Here is a 20,670-nt window from a genome sequence, read left to right as displayed (position 1 = left end):
TTGTTTCTGGTTGCAGTTAAACCTGTTTTCTCTCTCGCGCGTACCTTGCGAGGGGGCTAGGCAGGTGCCCTCGCGAGCCTTTTTCCTTTCCTCTGCCCTTCGTCTGTTTTTTGTGAGGCCCTTCGTCTGTTTCTTCGTGAGGCATTCTCGTTCGAGCCAACAAGCTAGCACGCCTCTCCTGATCCGTGCCCTTGGGTATCGCGATACGAAGCGCTGGATCTAGGCTCGACAGAACGATAAACCTCCGGGCGACGCTCCTAACAAGTTTTTTGCAGTTTCCTAACACCCGCCAAGCCAAGGAAGGCCTCCGCAGGCACCAGGAAGCGAGTCCCTCGCGAGGAGGAGGCTACCCCAAGCATGCCAAGCTAAGTTACCTCTACACAAAATAACGACACAACACGGGAACAACAAACACAGCATAATGATTGGGAAATCATAGTTCGATACACGCCGACCGGGGCCCATACTAGTTTCTTCTTGATGCAGAAAAGAAAGGAATAACAAAGTAAAGCGGCGCCTGCCCCTATGGCGGTCCACGAAAGCAGGCTCCTGGCACCGCCCTGAGCTCAGCCAGACCCCTCCTCGCACTTCACGGAGACGCGACGACGAGACAAACCGCTGCCACCTTCGAAGTGGGTGCGGCGGCACGGCGGCTGAGCATAGCCACCGCTGCTGGAGCTATCGCCAGAGGAAGAGCCGCTGTAGCTGGACAAGATGCGGTCGGCACCAAGGGCGGGTTCGCCCTCCTCCTCGTCCTGACCATCGCCAAGGCCGAGCACCTCCTCGCCGTCATTCACCTCGGGGCAGCACTCGGTGCGGCGACCATCTTCTCCAAACACCCTCATGTAGAGGGTCGCATCACCGTCGTACTTGAAATGAAGGGTGCATCGCCTGCCCAGGCCGCGCGCGCGGGGGAACGTCTGCCAACCGCGGGCCAGAGCTATGTTGCCCGCATCGGAGACCTCAACCACAACCCAAGAAGCTCTGCTACAGCAGCCGTCCGCCTGCAGCCAAAGCCCGCCTGGACCGGAGGCTGGCAGCTCGTCGGCGAAGAAGTGCGGAAGCTGAAGCCAGTTGCTGGCCGGGTTCTCCGGCCAGACGACGAACTCCGGCAACACCACTACAGAATGGAAGCGCGGCCGGGGAGGCCGCGCGACCATGACGCATCTCCCTTCGTCAACAGGGCTCCCGTGACTAGAACGACCCCTGCCACGCGCAGCGGCGCTACCGCGGGAACGGGGGGTCGCGGTGTGCTTGCGGGGACGGCCGCGTCCACTCTTGGGCGCCGGGGAGCCGGGCCCCTCGTGAGGGGCCTTTCCCTTCTCTGCGGTGGAGAACCTTTTCGACGGTGCCATCGGAGTCGGTGGTCGAGCAGAAGAAGAAGCAAGCGGAATGGGAAGAAATGGGCGACGGGGGCTCTGCCCCCTCCTCATTTATAGCAGGAGAAGGCCAACCAGCGCCCCCCACGATCACAGGTAATGATAGTTTTCCTTGCATATCGCAGGGACTTGTCAAAGTCGGGCAGTTGCCGAGGTAGCGTGGGGAAGCGGAGACGCCCACGTCCAATCAACCACCACGCGTCGACCAAGGCCGCAGGCTATTGGGGCCCGCGACGCTCCGTACTTGACCTTTGCCTTCGCCTCGAAGCCAAGCCCGAGCGCGCCTTGGGCCCGGGGGCTATTATCGGCGTTCTGGGAACGGGGGTCCCCGGACTTGCCTGCCTGCGGCCCACGGTGTGGCTTTGCTAGCAGGCCTGTACGGCCCATCTTCATCAACAAGGCATCCAAGACCCTCACGAGGGGCCAAGCCTCATGAGGCGGACGGCGCAAGACCTCCTCAGGAGCAGCCTCGCCAGGCAGGCTCGCGAGGGGCGGGGAGATCAAGGCAAGGCAAACCTCGCGAGGTTCTCGTGACGTGAGCCATGACGATCGAGACCAGGCGGGTGCCAGCGCGCGCAATGTCCTTATTTCCTCTTTGGTGCAAAGGGGGCAAGCGCAGGCGTGGAGTACCAAGGCATCAAGCAAAGGTTTCCATATCAGTGCAATGAAACCAAGACCAACAGGACGGCAACACGGAGGTCACCATAGAGCCCAAGGCGGCGTCACCGCCAGAGCCTTTTGCAGGTGAAGACTGCTTTTATCAGGATAAGCTGTACTAGTTGTCCCCTCTCAAATTGGCCGTTGTTGGCTCCCTTCCCGCTTGATATTTGGGGAGAGGACCAGGGCCTCTATAAATAGGACTAGCCACCATAGTAGACGGCAAGCAAGCCTGAGCTGATCGAATCCTCACACACACAAGTTCGCCAAGCACAAGAACACCTCAACCTCAGGAGGTTGTTCCTCCCCTTGTACTGTCCATCATCAACCCAAGAGGCAATCCACCACCACCACACTGGAATAGGGTATTACACCACAACGGTGGCCCGAACCAGTATAAATCGTGTGTCCCTTGTGTTGTGAGTTCGTTGAGTTAGTCCACGAGATATTAGCAAAACTAGGACGTGGATCGGTAGGGGGGAAATCTTCGTGCGCACCCCAGTGTTCGAACCTTGAGGGTTTTGTCGAAACTCGTGATCCGACAGGCATGGTTCGGACGTGTTTTCTCGCGCAACATAGGGATTTTGCGGAAGTCCGGACCGCTCCCAAGCTCTATTGTGACCGCCTTGGCCCCCTAAAAGCCCTCCCATCCCATGCACTTTCGGTCAGCGCCGCTCCAGAGCGCCATCGTCTGCATTCATGCTCGGGTAGAGCTAATACGACCGCTCACTAGCGCCGCCAGCATTGAGGCGGCACACGGCCGAAAGAGCGTCGTCGGCGTCGCTTCTCGGTGCAGGCGACTGCTGCGCGTTGAAACAACACGAAGGTCGCCCGTCTGTCTGTCTATTTGCCGGCCACATTGATGGCATGCGGTTGCCGAGGCGTCTCCTCTGATGCTACATGTCTGTCCCGCTGCCGCCCATCATTGCTATATAAACCAATGCCCCGGCCATAGCCGCAGTCATCCGCCTCCGATCTATCTCCGCACTACTCACACCATGGATTCCTCCCCCGTCAAAGCTATATGGGATGGGCTGACGTCGGACCAAAAGAAGGGGATGGCCGCCATTGCTACCGGTTGGCTGGCCGGTAGGCAACCAAAGGACGACGACGTCCCAATGGACGACGATGCCGACGACAAACCGGCGCCACCTCCTCCTTTGCGGCACCCTCGCCGGTGCATTGCACCATGACAATCGGCGAGGCTCGTGCCCATTACATGGATATGGTGCAGGAGGAGCGGGAGGCGCAGGCCGCTGCCAGATGCAACAACCACCTCCTCCAGGAGCATGTGCAGGCAGAGGAGAAGCTTGCCGCCAGAAGGGCGGCCGCGCTGGACGCGGACCTGGCGGAGCAGGGGGTGCTGCTCGAGTCCTACCGCTCTACCCGCGAGATCCGCCTCGCTCGCTAGCTGTACCGCTAGCGAGTAGCGGAGGTGGCGACCGCCTACAAGGAGAGCGACGACGCAGGCAAAGTTGTGTTTAGCGAGACCGACGACGAGCAGGAGGACATCGCTGACTCCACGTCCCACCGTGACAACCACGAAGGTGGCACGTCCGTGCGCGCCACCGCCAACGAGGAAGAGTAGTGCATAGTAGGTCGCCGTCGCTCTGGTTTTAGGAAGGCCACCGCTCCTCCCTTCCCATCGACGCCAAGCTTGGTGGGCTCAACATCGGCGGCCGATTACTCACTTGGCGGCGACGTGGAAACAGACAGTTTCACTTCCCGGGTCTCCGAAGGCGGAGCTGGAGAACGTCGATGCGGAACTGGAGAAGACGAAACTTCAGTTCTCGCTCATGGCCGGACATGGGAAACGGGCGCCAACGACCATTTAGATTAGGTATTAATTATACCATGTTTATATGAAATTTGTATTTGTTTATATGAAATCCGGACGTGTTTGAACGAATTTCATGCGGTTGGTTCGAACTGTTGTTAAAATGTATGTGGCTACGGTTGGATGACGACCTCTCCGTGTCAATGGGCTGGTCCCTCTGTCCACGAACGGATACGGGAGGAAATTTGCAAGTTACCGTTGGAGATGCCTTTAGTACATGTTGAACGGGCGCCGTGTCCACCCGGGCACATGGCACGTGGGACCCAGAAGTTAGGTCTAGCGTAAAAGTGCTCTAATAGACTAATTAGCATTTTTCGCAAACTGTCAGCAAATGATGGTGGGTTTCAAGAAAAAAACGAGACATGGTGGTTTTGTGATTTAGGGTTCACATATATGGTTGTTTTTTGCAATTTATCGAAACAATTCCGTCCTCGGCAACGGCAGCGAGGTTCACATCCTGAAGATCAACCAACCCATAGCTCAAAGAATTCAATAATGTGTAGAACCGAGAGGCCCGATCTTCTATTGACATTTTCAATCGATAATGCGGCCGGCCTTGAGCTCATGCAGTACGTACACTGGCAGTGGCTGGCACTGTAGTATGAGATTATTGCAGCAGAGCCGTCATTACAGGTCACGGAGACCCGGCCCCTGTAAACGTGTATCTTTGCGGCTGAATCCCAATCCCAATTGCCACATCCCTGATCCGTCCGACCCGTTCTTCTATCGTGTGGCCGCCTTGCCGCATCCGCAGGCCGTCGGCCGTCGCCGTCGCGCACGCTGTCCTCGTCCACAAAGACAAACCATATATCGACGGCAAAAGGGAACGAGATAACGCTCGCCGCCGGTCCGGTCGCCGACCGATCGCATGTGTTTACCATTTGTATACACTCGTATACCATATACTACTACTATACTGCGTGTGACGGTCGTTCGGCCGAGGGAGCCACCGAGTCAAGATCCGCCGGACGTATCAGATGGCTGGCCTGCAGCTCAATTCGTCCATATCGATCGATCTACCTTCTCCGGCCGTCACATCACACCACAGCGCCGCCGCACTACGATTTTCCGAGAGTTTTAATGATGGCGTCGACCTCCAGCCGCCCTGGATGCACGAAACAGACCAGCGCGTCCTGTAGCATACCATCAGCCGCAAGTGGCCCTGTATATATACGTGTGTGCCTTGTGCAGCTCTTCTTTGTAGCTCCAGCACAGTTCCTTCCATATCTTCCTGCACCTCAAACAGAACGATGGTGGTGACTTCCGAGAAAAGTGCAGCGTGTGTTGCACTCTTGTGCATGTGCTTTCTTGTGACCCATGCGTGCGACACTGGTATGTGTTCTACTCCTATGTCATACATTCCCTAACCAATTTCCCTCCGAAGCTAGCTCAGTTTTGCTCTTCACTGTGAACATGTGACTCTGGCACGACTTTTGTCTTCCGTTCTCCATGATTTTCAACGTTTCTAGACACTCAATTTGGCTCATAAGCTGCTTTGTCGTTCAACTGTTCTCTCTCTTTTTTTTTGTATGAAAAAAGCACATACTCATTAATTTGTGATGACATTTATATAGGTTCGGCATTTGGATAAAGGACGACTGTTTCATGATGATTGTCTGTGCTAAAAAAAGGAGAACCTCTATAGGCCCCGTCTAGAAGATATTTTTAGTTTGAGTGTGGCTAGGTCTCAGTCGACTGAGATTTAACTAAGTCTTAGTCAAATGACATAACATGTAAGAGAGAAAAGGAAAAAATTGAAAAGAAATTTTGCACGGATCTCAACATAAAATCTTATGGATATAGTATCAACTGAGATTTAATGAAGTCTCAGTCGACTGAGACTTAGCAAGACTGTTTTGGTTTCTTATCGGTTAGTTCACTTCACTGCCAAGTCGTTAAAAGTGGAGAAGTGGAAAAGCTACGCAATCTTCCATAAAAGATGTAGTACAAAACATCATGCATGCCATTTAGATTATAATCATTCTTGGATATATTCAGATGTACTCCAAATCAATTCAAGAAGGAGAAAAGACCAGGGCTCTGCATCGACTCATGCATGCAACCTTCTCTCATTGGAAAGTTTTAAGATCGAAATGTGTTATATACGGGTACAAAATGCTAAAATTCTAAAAACATTAGACATCGATAAGTTACATGGTGTCTCATGCATCACTAGATTTATTGCTGAATAGCCATCCAAATTGGTTCAATGCAATACATGTTGTCATCTCCATTGGTTGTATGTGGTCGTCGAGCCTTTGTGCACCGTAGATAGGACCACATACAGATCCATCTAGTACCATTGAAAATAATCTACAGTTCATTTTACAACTTTCGTCCGGTTAAAAACACAACAATTTCATATAGCCCAAGGTAAAGCGCATATCCCCACATGGATTTGAGCCTTTAGCCTATGATGAACTCTCACCAACCAATTCCCGAACATATTTGTACCACTTATAGAGGGTAAGTTATATGCTACATGGAGGATATGCTACAGAAGGGTGAGACACGACAATCTCAAATAGATACAAAATTAGTCCAACATTGTAAAAAAACATTCCATACAACCTTGCCATCTTTGTTTTTACTATTGCTGGTATAATTTGCACAAAGTTTTGTGCTGACACATGATTTCTTATCTATATTTTCCGACTATAAGCAAATGGCATGAGCTTTGGATACAATGGGAGAACTGGCCCAAAACACTGGGGGAGCTTAAGTCCTAATTTCACGGTTTGCTCAAAAGGAATCTACCAGTCTCCAATTAACATCGTGAGAGATTGTGTGGTACACGACCCACAAATGGAGCCCCTAAAGAGATATTATACTTCTACAAATGCTACAATGATTGACAACGTCTTCAACATTGCGGTTTGCCCTGACCCTCTTGACCAAATGGTTATTTATGTCACCAAACATAAAATGTATAAATACAAGCGCAACAGTACCTGACCTCACTTATCTTTATTTTGTTTGTTTTCCAGTAAGTTGCTTGGTTTGCTTTCTTTTTTTCTTAGCTCGGCTTTTTAGCTTTGTTTTCCTTTGTTGTTTTGATTGTATGACTTCATTAACCTCCACCATCTCAATATCTTGTCCTCCTTCTGCCCGAAAATACGTGTCGGAGAAATGGATACAAATGGATGTATCTAGAGCTAAAATATGTCTAGATACATCCATGCCTTCCACAAGAATTTCGGACGGAGGGAGTAATAAATAACACACATTAAGAACCCCCCACCTTCATCCTATTGTGGTCTTTTCTATAATGTAAGAATAACTATAATAAAAAGTTCATAAAAATATATGTTCTAGTATGTAAATGTTATCTCCTAGTTCAAAATAATGCTAATTATATGAAATCATTGGGCGAACTGAGTGATGTAGTTGCGATATAATGACACTGCTGGGACTGTCATGGTGGATGGAAAGAAGTATAAATTGAAGCAATTGCATTGGCACTCTCCCTCAGAGCATACCATCAATGGCAAGAGGTTCACATGTGTACTATAGAGAATTGAGAAGCATTCAGCTTTTGTTGTACTAACCGTGTGCACCACTATCTTACCCCTCTAGATTTGTTGTGGAGCTCCACATGGTGCACTACACCGATGATGGCAATATTACTGTTGTTTCAATACTTTATCGGCATGGAAAACCAGATCATTTCCTTCGTCAGGTAAATCACCCTTATATGACAAAGGCATGGACTGCTACTGCCACTATCGCATTGTAGAACACTGCACATTGAAATTCCCCATCATGATCAACTTGAGGATATGATTCAAATAACACGAGTGGTGGCTTTAGATCTAGTTCAATAGGTGGTGGTGTTTTCCCTTAGTGTATCAGGATGGGAGTGTTTTCATGCTTTATATGTTCATTTTGACCGCGGGAAGTAAGAATCCAAACTATAACCAATCGGCATCACTATAGCACTAGATTATTGAAATGACTAGTAACCGTTAATTAGTTAATTGAGTAGTTTATATACATTCAATACAAGGGTATGTATTATGTGGATAGCTAGGAGACACTCACATGTTCAAGAACTAATAACATGATCACAACTTGTAATTTGATTTGCCATCAATATTTATTGGGCTTGAACTTAGTACTTTGTGCATGTTTGGTCTACATGCATTTCAATATTTTGATTTGTGTTGCACTCATAGATAAAGGATAAGTTAGCTGAATTGTCTGCGGAGGGTTGCAAAGCTGAGAAAGGTGACCCTCTCCCCGTTGGAGTGGTGAATATGAAGGAACTAATGCAGGGTGAGGATAGGTATTTCAGATATGTTGGGTCTCTCACCGCACCTCCATGCACGGAGAATGTGATCTGGAACATTCTTGGCGAGGTATTCCATCTTCTCACATATGGAAAATGGTAAATTTTAATTTCACATTATGTTTACGCAACAAGAGTTACTTATTCATATACTCCAAGATGTCCCGCAGATAAGAGAAATGACAAAGGAGCAGGCTGTTGCTTTGATGGCTCCTTTGGAGAAGAGTTACAGGCAGAACAGTAGGCCGTTACAATCACTGAATGGTCGCACTGTGCAACTCTATGACATGTCACACAATCAAAATACACGTTAGCCTACTGATGTTCGATCCACGGTGAACTATTATACTCGTTAGCCTACTAAAGTTCGATCCACAGTGAACTATTTTGTTTGATGCCAATCCTGAATGCTGAAGAAAGTGTAAGTTCACATGATAGGTTGCAATAAAATGTAGCCAGAAATGTTGTGCTAGACCATGGTCCAGACGGATCTATGCTGAGTGTCTGCATGTGAGGCCTCCATGTCCTCGGTTGCAACCAGCGGCGGAGACAGGCCCCAGGCAGCCCGGGCGGCTGCCTGGGGCGTGAGGCTGATTTCCTTCATACTCTCTAAAGGACACTGTAGCTACAGTGCTACAGTTCTCAAAGGCTGCCTGGGGCGTGGCGGAATCCTAGCGCCGCCACTGGTTCCAACTAAACCGTAGCTACGATCGCTGTCGTTTGTGGTCCCGACGCAACGCGTCATCGATTGTACTGCACAAAGAATTACTACAGAGGATCTCAACAACCCACATGCAGTCCATTTTGTGATGTCGATTCCTAAACCGTGTGAAAAAATAGCTGCTGAAATGGTAGTTGAATTGATAGCCACAAGATAATATTAAAATACACGAGCGAAAATATAGACGATCTCTATGCATAGACAAACTGTTGAAAAAATTGCTTGTGCATATGAGAAAATCCTTTTTGACCATTATTTATATGAACGCACAGACAACCAAATATACACAAGCCGTTGGAGATGCTCTTGCTACTTGCAAAATGAAACGGGACGTCTACAAATTTGGCTCGGGCGGTCATTTTAGTCCGGCTCTAGAATTTTTGCTAGCACCCCCCAATCCATCTTCAAGTTGCATCCATCACACGGTGATCCTGATGCGTAAAGAGTAACGAAGACGGCGCGGAGCACGTGCAACAATACCTTGCTCTGAACCCCAGCCCGTCAAGTGCTGCCCCAAAAGTGGCGGCCACATGGTACCTGCACGTGAAAATCCTCTCACACCCCACCATCTGCATCGATCGATCGATCGATCGGCAAGACCCTGGACGCTTTTACGGTCAGCAGTGAGCGAATATGTGATCGGTACTTTGAACCCAAAAGCCAGCCTCTTGGACTTGGAGGTGAGAGGCTTCCAAAAACCTGCCGACATGGACAGCAACGGCGCGATGCCGATGCGGCAACGCACGTACGCGGCCGGTTTCGGTTTAGTTGGTTGATGCTTGACGCAACACGTAAAGTTCACATCGATCATGAGGCCCCGAGCGCAGGGGCACCGTACGTGACTGCAGCAGAGCCGTCGTGGAGACCCGGCCCTGTGTCTGAAGCCAGGTGCCAAACTGCCAACGACTCCCATGCAGCATGCATCCGTCCGTCCGTCAGACCCGTTCCTCGGCTCGTTTGGCCGGTTTGCCGCATGCATACGCGGGCCGTCGCCGTCACGCCCGCTGTCCTTGTTCGCCAGGACAAACGGTCGACGGCCAACGGAATTGAGATAAGCTTGCCGTTGGTCCGGTCCCCGGCCGATCGATGTGGACACGCCGTTAGAGCAATTTCAACTGGGCGACCCATTTCGTCCGTCCATGTTCGTTTGGCTCGCCACGGACCAAAACGTGCACGGGCCCAAACACAAAACGCGTCTGTTTCATGTTCGCGCCGACACATTTCAAGCCCAAAATTGAGTCTATAAAAAGTCGGTGCGGGTTTGGGTCTGTGCTTTGGGCCGGCGTTTTGGTCCACGACGATCCAAATGAACGTGGGCGGACAAAATGGGTCGCCCGGTTGGAGGCCGGCCAATGACCAAACACGGTCGTATTAATAGCGGCCACCGACACCGGGCCCACGCGTCAGCCAATGAAAGCGTCGGGCGGGCATCCTTTTTTAATCCGCGTGTGCGGGGTGGGGGGGAGGGGAGGCTCATCCACTTTTACATTCGTCCACATCTAGGCGACAACAACCAAACCCTAGCCATGGATTTATTCAGCGGCTCCGGCAAGAGCAAGGGGAAGTTCACCCCCGGCGCTTCCTCCTCCCGCACTCTTCCTTCTCCGTTGCCGCTCGCCCGCCCCGTGAGGCAGCGGTTGCACATCCCGATGCACCAAGCACGGTGGCACTGGGAGTTTAGGCAGCCGCTGTCGCACGACTGGCATCTCGATCCGCAGTGGATCCCGGTGTCGCAGTCACAGCGGGTGCATGTCGAGGAGGTGCGCATGCGTCTGGTCGCAGCTCACGCCGGAGCAGCACGTATGCCAGAGCATACGGCGGACTCTCCCCATTGGGAGGTCTGGTTTGCCCTCGAGCACAAGGAGCAACCGCGGCTCAGCTGCAGCATCACCACGTCAACCCCCTGCCTCCCCCAGTCGTCAAGCCGAAGGAGCAGGAGGAGGAGGCTGCCAACCAGGCGACGCTGGCGGCTCCCTTGGAGACCTCCATCGAGGAGGAGCGGCTGAAGGCGGAAGCGGACTACCAGGTGAGGCTGGCGGAGGTCTTCGCCCTCTCTGTGGCCGACGACTGCATGGGTTCGCCGCCGACGTCGCTCACCCCTCCGACGCTTAAGCCCGAGTTGGCCAACTGGTACGTCTGGACCGGCCAGCTGCGGGAGTGGGTTAGCGCCCCCACCCCCCTCCCCCCTTTGGCTCGGCGCAACGCCGGCGCAGGAGACTACATACCTCGAGCATTGGAGGCTGCGTGCGCTGGTGAAGGAGTGCGCTGAGGCGAGCGGCGCATGCAGAGGGAGCATGAGGAGGAGGAGGACCGCTGCCAAAAGGAGGAGGAGTGCGCCTGCCTCGCTGCATTGTCGTCACCACAACAGATGCTGGAGGAGGCAGCCCTGGCGGCCTATCAAGCCGCATTCGGCTGGGCTGGGCCGCCTCCCGTCTTCATTGACCTCATCGGCGGCGACGATGACGGCAAGGGCAAGGCGGACGACTAGGGCAATATGCAGACGGGTTTTTTTTAATTAACTGTTTAAGAGGACTTTGGCCTGCGTTGACCGGCCACTTATGTTTCATTAAATGTGTCTAAATTTATTTTAGTCATGCGGGTCAAAAATGGGTCGCGTTGGGCACACCTACCGACCCAAAACAAAAAGTGGACGCACACGTCCGTCTGGTCGACCCAAACAAACGAAAGCAGACAAAACGTGTGTCCGTTCGGGTCGGCGCGTTAGAGTTGCTCTTAATTAGACGACCACATCCATGCTTTCACCATTATACTCTATTTGTGTACATCAGTGTTATACTATACTAGATGATACCTCACACATTGTTGCGGAAATATTATGCAACACATTTCAGTATGATTCATTGTATGAAACATGAATATTTGAAGCAATAATATAAAAAGTTAAAACTAAAAATACATATAATTTATTATGTTTGACTATTATATAAATGTAAAATGTAGAAATAGCATACTAGAATGAAAATTCTCATGTCTGTTTGCATGGTGAGATGTGTCTTTTTCATGCATATTTCATGATCAAGTGGCATGATTGCATGTAAAAAGACATATGATAGTGGGAGTGGGCCTTTTCTTATACATGTTGTGTGATGACGTGGCATGCTTGCATGTTGAGAGAAATAATTAGTGAGGGCTAGCTATTTATATATACTCCTGAAAGATTACCATAGTGCGGTTTTTTTTTTGGAGACGATTCTACCATAGTGCGTGTGATGGTGGGGTTAGCTTACCACCCAGCCCAACCAACCCAACCAACGAGATCTAACGCAAGTACGGTGTGGGCAGAGTGTGCAGACATGTTGCGTCCAATAGCACAAGTGCAGTTGGCTTTATCGCCATCTATCTCGTCTCCCAGTGACCCAGTGCCAACGATGCGTTGCTTACCTTTCGCTTTAACTTTCACAACCGGTAAAGAGAACGAGAACAGAAGAGGAGACGAGAGCAACACTTTGGCCGTTTGCCGCAACGGCACCGTTGGGCCGAGCCACCGGGTCAACATCACCGCCGAAGGCATCATCAGGTCAGGCCGGACAGATGGCTGGCCTGCGGCGCAAGTCCTCCCTATCGATCTATCTTCTCCGGCGGTGACATCACGCCGCCGCCGCCACGGGTGGATTTTTCCGACGCGTTGAAGTTTGGACAGAAGACACTGAAAACGGCTAGGCGAGTCGAGCTTAATGATGGCATCGACCCCAACCACCCTGGACGGCCATGCCGCGCGTGCTGTACCATGCCATACCATCGAGCGTTCGTATCGTACGAGCATCTTAACTGCAGAGGATTCGATCCAGCATGTTTGTAGATGAGCAGATTGATGAACTGACAATGATGCAGTACTGTATTCAATGTTTTCACTTGTAGTTACTTAGTACGAAGAAGGAAGAAGAAATCAACAACGGGAGAGATTTGTCTATAGTTCTATACACCGAATGATGCTAGCAGTCTCCCAATGGGCGCCAATGGATGGATGTGAGCCGGGTCGCCGGCGTCACGTCAGAAGAGGTTGAGGACCTCGCGGATGGCGGCGTTGCAGAGCGGGCAGCGGCCGCGGCCGGCGCGGACCTCGCGGGCGCAGGCGCGGCAGAAGGTGTGGCCGCAGGGGACGAAGGCCGCGCCCTTGCGCCGCGCCATGCACACGCAGCACCGCCCGCCCACACCCCTCCCGCTCCCCGCCTCCCCCTCCTCCGCCGCCGCTTCCTGGTCCACGCGCGTCCACGCCCCGGCGCGCGCCGCCGCCGTCGTCCACTGCCGCTCCGCCTGCTCCAGCAGCGCCATCAGCGACACCCGCCGCTCCTCCCCCTGCCCGGGCGACGCCGCCCCCGGCAACGCTCCCGCCACGGTCACCGCGGGCTCCGCGGCGCGCGTGGAGGAGGGGGGAGCGGCGTCGTCCTCGGGGCCGCGGATGACGTCGAGGAGCGTGCGGCGCCTGGCGGGCCGCGCGCCGTCGCCCTCGCCGTCGTCGTCGCGGAGCTTGAGAAGGTCCCGGAGGTTGGAGGACGCGGCGAGCTGCTCCGCCAGCGTGACGCCGCCGCGCCGGGACGGCACCGCCCTCGGCGCCCCCTCCATCAGCGCGCGCGCGAGGCCGCTCGGGTCAGGAGGAGCGCCCTACGCCACGCTAGCTCACGCTACGCGTATGTGGACTGACTCACTCGGGACACACACGCACCGTACGTAACAAGAGCACGAGTCGCGCGCCTAAATACTCCTCCTCGTATTGGACTAGTATAAGTGCTGGTACTAGTAGTACAGTACTGTACCCAGGTAGACTCTTGTGGTTGGATCGGCCATTGTCCGGTGCAGTTGGAGCGAGCGCGCTTCTCTGCGTCCAAATGGCCAAGTTGCGCGCGCGCGGTCGGGCGGCGACGGCGGACGGTTCCGGCGTCGGGTCCGGACTCTCGCGAGCGGCGACTGACTTTCGTCGCCGTTCTGCTGGCCGTAGGGTCGGCACGGTTCTGACGAGCGGTTTAGCCGCCGGATCGTGTGGTTGGCGCGGCGCGGCGACCGAGCTCGGGGTGGTGGTTTGCCGTTTGCCGGACGGACGAAGCGGCAGCATTTGTCAAACGTTGCAGCTGCGTCTTGGGACGGACGGACCTCGGGATGTCGTGTCACGTGGATTCTCAAAGTGCGACCGCGATCTAGGACCTTTGCTCGGCTTTCCCACGTGCCGCGGCGTAGATCGCAAGCTCGTCGATCGCAGCCATCTGCCTCGCGCTTGCCGTCAGATTTGCGGCCGGTCGCGCGGAGAGATCTGCCTGCCACGTTCTACCGTCAGATTTTTATCCGTTTGAGTCGGTCCAACGAACATCAATGTCCGCTTCCGTGTTTGGATCGACGCATACGCCCAACGCTGATCAGACCCATTTCGACGTTGCGCGAAAAAACCCCACAAATATTTCAAAAATAAAAATAACAGTTTTGCTAAAGCACATCTAGATTTGACATAAGTATTACACATCTAAGTCATATGTCATTGATTTTACATTGAGATTCGTGTGAATCCTAAAAATAAACATTAATTAAACATTAAAGCCGGCCACGAAGGCCGCCAAGAGTCCATTTGTCCATATTATATTAATTAAATATTAAAAAAACTTAAATCGTGCGCACTCCATTTCAGCGCGGACGCATTTTCGGTTTGGGTCGGGGCGTTGAGCCTTCACTTTTGTCCGCGCCGACCCAAACGGACGCAGGCGGACATTTTGGGTCTGTGTGTTGGAGTTGCTCTAAGTGACATGGTTGATCAGGAATAAAGTCTATTTTAAACCCTAAGAGCATCTCCAAGATGTGCGTAACCACACGGCGCCCTGAAATAAGCTTACAACGTTGAAATAGTAACTTTTTGCGCGCCGCAGAGCGCTGGCTCCAACACCCGCTGCAAAAAATTGCGTGCGCAAGCAGCTGACGCTGGCAACATGTTCATTTTGATAATATGAGATATTTGTCGTCAAAGAACGATGTATGTTCCAGTTTGCACTGCGATATCACCTGTGCCTTCCGCCGACGCCTATCCGCCCGATCATCATGGCGCTTTGCCCTCCTCTTCGCCCAGAAGGCGTTCTCGTCGGCGACGTTCTGCGCGTAGCGTTAGCGCCACTCCACCATGGTTAGCTCGTCCGCCTCCGCGATGAGGAGGTGGCACTGCCGTCTGCGGTGTTCGTTACGATCCTCGTCGGTTACTAGACGCAACGGAGGGGCGAGGTTCTGCGCCTGTTGGCACGTCTGCGCGTCGTCGAAGTTTATCTGCGAGCGTGGCCTGGAGAGGCGCCAAGCTGCCACGTCGTACGCGCGGACGGCCTCTTGCGCGGTCTCGAACTTCCTGAGACCGAGACGCACGTCACCGGAGTGGATCTCCGTGTAGAATGCGCCGGAAGAGCGGTCGCAGACGCCGCGGTAGCCCGAGCTGCTCCAGCGACACGACGGCATGTCGGCGGCGGTGGGGGAGGGGGGAGGGGCACCGGATGCGAGGAAGAAGGGGGCGGCGTGAGCGCTCGAGTATGTGATTGGCTGGCATCGGCACGCGTGTTTTATAGAGCGCGCTGGGCCGGTTTTTCGGTGCGCGCGGTCTTTTCCCGTGTGCCGGGATCTTCCGCGCCCGCTGAAGCGCGCGAAACCGCTTCGCGCGCGTTAATACTCACGTTTGCCGCGCGCGTGTTTTTTACCGCCATTGTTGGAGATGCTCTAAGAGCATCTCCAACAGGCGCCGGTCGCGCCGCGCGCAAAAAACAGATATGCCGCGCGCGCATCGCCTGGTTTGGCGCGGCGCGCAGTGCTGGCTCCAGCAGCCGCGCTAAAATGCAGCGCGCGTGGGCCGCTCCAGCAGCGCGTAAAAATGCAACGTGCGACTCGCCGGTGCATTGCATATGGCATTTTCAACACAAAATGATAAACATTTTCCAACACAATAAAATTTCGCACAAACAAGTTGATGAAGTTCATGCCCACAAGTTTAAAATAATGCCCACAAGTTCATCCAACCAAGTTCAAAATGCAAATCAAGTTCAATACACAAATGAAAGACACATCATTCCTCGTCCTTGTCTTCGTCTTTGTCCTCGTCCTCATCTTCGGAAGACGATTCTTCCGCCTCCGAAGATGAATCTTCCTCCCTCTCCTCATCGCGCACCGCATCACGTGAAGCTCCGACGGTGTTGGCAAGATCTTCAACGGCATCTTCATGGGAATGTGTGCGAGGAGGCACATCGAAAGACATTCCACCCATGGCGGCCGGAGGTGCACCCATGCCTCCCATGAGAGAAGCAAAACTCATGCCTCCCATGGTGGCCATAGCGTCGGGGGGGGGGGGTGCTCCAAAGCCAGGCATGCCTCCCATTGCACGTAAACCGCCCACGGTACCTCCGAAGCCACCCATGCCACCCATGGCGCCAAGGCCACCGCCACCCATGGCGCCGAGGCCACCGCCATCCATTGCACGAACCATGGCTCTTTTTTGGATCAAGACTTCTTCTTGGGCAAGATTGACATACTCCTTTTGCGCCGCATTGAGGTTAGTTGTGTCCAAGAAGAACAAGTGCTTCTCCCATTCCAACAACCTAGTTCGCTCCTCATTGCTCACCTTCCTCTCCTCCAAAGCCACCTTCCTCTCCTCGGCCGCCATCCTCCTCTCCTCGGCCGCCAACCTCCTCTCCTCGGCCGCGGCATCTTGGGTCCTTGCCATTTTCCTCACCTCGTTGGCTTCTTTTCTTGTCTTCACAATAGCTTCCATAGCATTTTTGAGCTCATCATCTCCTTTCCTCTTCTTCTTTTCGGTTTTGTCTTTCTTGGACCCATCCGGCCGCTTTGGCTTCGAGTATGAAACCGAGTTGGGTGTGGGGCTTCTCTTGCCGTCATCATTTGATGCATCATCCTCCTCATCGTCATCATCCAACTTAATTGTTCGCTTCCGTTTGTCGCTCAAACGCAAATCATCCAAATCTTCACGCTTCTTCCATTTCTCATCATCCTTCAACACTTCATAGCAATGAGGCAAAGTAAATACCCTTCCTTTCTTGATCTTCCCCTTCTTGGTTTTCCTCTCCTCTTCTTTGAACAAGTTTTGCGCAATGTTGAACTACATGAAAACAAAGCAAGTTAGCACCAACAACAAGCAAAACAAAACAAGTTAGCACCAACATGTAAGATGAAATGGCACTTACTCTATCGTCCTCATTTGTGCCACTTGGGTTCAACTTGTCAACCGTCTTTTGACATGCCGCCCACCTGTGACAATCCGAGTTTATTGTCGACCACCGGGACCTAAGTGATCGGTTGGAACGGTCAATTCCACTCACGTTGCGAGCATCAAAATGTTCCTTCATCCGGTTTCAATAAGCATCTCTACTTTGATCACCTCCAATGGATGGATCCCTCGACACTTGCAACCAAGTATTGCATAGTAAGATGTCATCGGCGTTGGTGTAATTGCCCGCTCTTCCTATCGGTGCGTCGACAATGCCCTCACCCTCCTCGTCCACCTCGAACTCATGGTCTTCAAAATGCATGTCATTTGTTTGAGACCAATGCGAATTGTTGGAGCCAACACCCATCGTTGACATGTATGCATCATCATTGAGACTACAAATTTTTTTGCACAATGCAAATAAGCTATCTATATGTGACGAATGCATTCAAAAAATAACAAAATATGAAAAGTTAGATTTTTTTTACCTTGGAGGCATTTCGTCGAACATGTTGTGCGCGTCGGCCGCCGGCTCAACGAGTGAGCTTGCCGGCGCTTCGGCAGCCGTCGCGCCCGTCGCACGCCCCGCAAGCTTCTTCCTCCTCGCCTTGGAGGTGCCGGAGCCGTCCGCCGCCTTGTTTTTCTTCGCTGATGTCTTGCCCTTCTTTGGCCGCGCCGCATTGGGGAGCTTTGAGGAGGAGGGGGCGGCGGCTCGGACCGGCGCCGGCGCGACGCCACCCGCCGCCGAGGTCATCCGCGGCGGCATGAAGAGGCCGCGTGCGAGGCCGCTGGTCGGAGGAGCTCCGGCGGAGGCGAGGCCAACGCCACCCGGGCTAGGGTTTGTGGCGGCGGCGGCGGTGGGGGCGGGTGGGGGGGGTCGCGGCTATAGGATGGGGTGAGCGGGGTGCCGGCGCGTGCGTCCATGGGTGCGGGTCGCCGGCGCCGGCGCGCGCGGGGCTTTGGAGGGGGAGAAGAAAAGCGCAGCGCGAGCGTCGAGTGTGCCGCGCGCGGAAGCGGGCGCCGTAAATACACCGCGCGAGGTACCGCTTCCTGCCGCGTGCCCAACTAGTTATACCGCGCGCGCGGTTATTGCGCGCCCGCTGAAGCCATTCGCCGGGTTGCGCGCGCTAAAGTGGGTATATTTAGGGCGCGACGCCTGTTTAGCGTGCCTGTTGAAGATGCTGTAAGGTTGTAGAGTGTGATGTAAATAAACGCCACGTCTAAATACCTGAAATGGATACCCTCTACTCGTCGTCCCCGGTCGATCTAGACCCTGGATCCGTTTGGCATACCAGGAAATAGATGATCCTGGCCGGGATATACCTTTACTCTCTGTATAGGTTGTCCCAATCCTTTCAGATGTGTGTTCAGGTGGAGGCGGAGGGCGCTGTCTCGCGCCCAAGGCGGAGACTGGCCGCTGGTGCACAAGCGACAGTGGACAGCCGTCTTCTTGTCGTCGGTGAGCTCCTTCGCGAGCATCACCACAGAAACGGAGGGGCGGCCTGCACGTCCCGCGTGGCAAAGCAGATGGGGGCGACGCGGCTGGAGGAGCAACTTGGCGAGCGGTAGAGCACGTCCGCGCCGGACAGGCCGAGCCCCTCGAGCACCAGCTGCGTCGCGCGCCCCAGGCTTGGGTCATCCCATGCCCCGCTGTTGTTTCCCCGCTGCACGGGAACGAGCTGACGGACAGGTTCCAGCTCACGAGCGCGACGGAGCGGTCAGCGGCGAGCCAAAAGTCCACGAGCGCCGTGACGTCGCCGTCCAGCGAGCAGACGTTAGCGTGGCATAAGAGCAACAATAGCATGACGGAGAAAAGTGACGTAGCGCTGTTTCTGCGCGAGGCGAGGCGCAGGCCGGACCTTGAACGTGGTGGGTGCCATGAAGTTTATGTCTTCTTTTGGTTTACGTGAGGCGCCTACGCTGGCCGCATGCGTGTGTGTTCAATTGCTCACCGGGCCGCCGGTGTGTGTGTGTGTGAGAATTGCTCGTTGCGAGGGCTAGCTACGTGTATACGACACATGTGGGCAATTGATCTGAAGCTATGTCGCTCCATGGCTCGCGAGTCCATGCCGCCGACGGCGGCATGTGATGTTGGCAGTGGCGGCGAGCAGGGGCCCGGGCCCTCCCTAACATTAGTCACTTCTTTGTATTTTGGGCATGAACAATAATTTTTTTGTTATGTTTTCTTAATCGGGCCCCCCTCAAGATCATAAATTTATGATTCCTGCCTTCGCCACTGGATGTTGGACATGGACGCGCGCGGACGGGGGAGCTGGTTTTGGGAAAATGGTGATGGGCCAGGACGAGCAGCACTGTGAAGAGAGAGAGAGAGAGGATTTTTTTTCTTTTACATCAGAGGAAGAAAAAGATTGTTGAAGAAGAAGGGTCTGACATGTGGGCCTGTATGATCAATGAGAGAAACAAGCTATCCCACTCGAGATTGTCCTGCCAAACAGATGTAGGGTCGGTTTAGGGTTACAAGTGGCTGGGATCGGTGAGGACACGGTATGGACTTCAAGGATTTCAACGTGAGGATTCATTTGGGTCGCGCTCTACAACCACATGGTTCAAATCAGATTTCACTCGTTGATCGGTGGCGCGCGACGGCCCGCTCAAGCTGCTGTACGCTCGATGTACAAGCTCGATTTCCAGTACTAAAAGGAAGTTGTATGCTCGACTCTAGTCTAGTGGCTGCTCGGTATGCTCGAAAAGAAAGCCTGTATATTGAGACGATTGCTTATTCACCATTGACAACACTACAAGAAACCCGTTAATTCATGACGAATTTCTGATGACGTTCTAAGAATCCGTCACAGTCAATGACAATATTTTCTCATCCGTCATGGAAACCGTCATCGATCAGCAAGATGGAATGTGCCTAGAAACTTCGTGAAGCCCATATGACTTTTTTTCCATGAAGAATGCAATTTTATTTTTTAGTAAAAGGAAATCTTATTGGCACTCGATCCCAAGATCTCTTAGGTTAAGAGACTAGCTTGTGATAACTACGCTACCATCCTGACTCAAAGAGCATTCAGACATTTTCCTTTTGATAATACTCCTAAGTACAAGTTTTCGTAAAAAAAAAAGAGATCTTGCACCTCTCACCTACTTGAATAATTCAATACAAGTTGGTCCAGATATTTTGGTGTGACAGACGGACATAAATAATTGCACTAGTATACAACAACTACATATATACTACTAGACCATGATGGTGCGCGTTGCTGCACCCATCAATTTTGGCATTAGAATGGTTGGAATTCGTATATGCATATGAAGACATTAAACATATAAATGATATGATTGCCCCTAAAAGTTTATGAACGTAATCTATATTAAAAATCTTGTTTTATAAATGATATAATTTTCCCCAAAGTTTAAGAACGTATTCTAAATTGAAAGTATTCAAACAACTGGGAGCAACAACCTCTGAAACTTTCAGGCAAGTACAACCATCATCTGGTAGCTAAAATTGCACAAGATGATACCTACTAAGAAGCCAAATGAGAGAATAGAAACACAGATTCTTGTGCAATTGTAACAAACAGTGGCTACAATTATTGGTTCACATGCATATTTTGGTTCAAGGAA

At 52.6% G+C, this 20,670-nt stretch overlaps 1 protein-coding gene across 1 annotated transcript; it reads left to right on the top strand.

Moving 5' to 3' along the window:
* The first annotated feature begins 5,123 nt into the window (after window positions 1–5,123).
* On the top strand, window positions 5,124–8,475 carry LOC119299734 (alpha carbonic anhydrase 1, chloroplastic-like). Its single transcript, XM_037576889.1, has 6 exons — window positions 5,124–5,205; window positions 6,536–6,747; window positions 7,261–7,367; window positions 7,450–7,552; window positions 8,049–8,231; window positions 8,332–8,475. Exons 1-6 carry the CDS (start codon window positions 5,124–5,126, stop codon window positions 8,473–8,475), a joined length of 831 nt encoding a protein of 276 aa, XP_037432786.1.
* Window positions 8,476–20,670: the final 12,195 nt, after the last annotated feature.

Source organism: Triticum dicoccoides, chromosome 5A, assembly GCF_002162155.2.
Source record: "Triticum dicoccoides isolate Atlit2015 ecotype Zavitan chromosome 5A, WEW_v2.0, whole genome shotgun sequence".
NCBI lineage: Eukaryota > Viridiplantae > Streptophyta > Magnoliopsida > Poales > Poaceae > Triticum > Triticum dicoccoides.
Note: the sequence above shows the minus strand (reverse complement) of the source record. Positions and strands in the feature narration are given on the sequence as shown.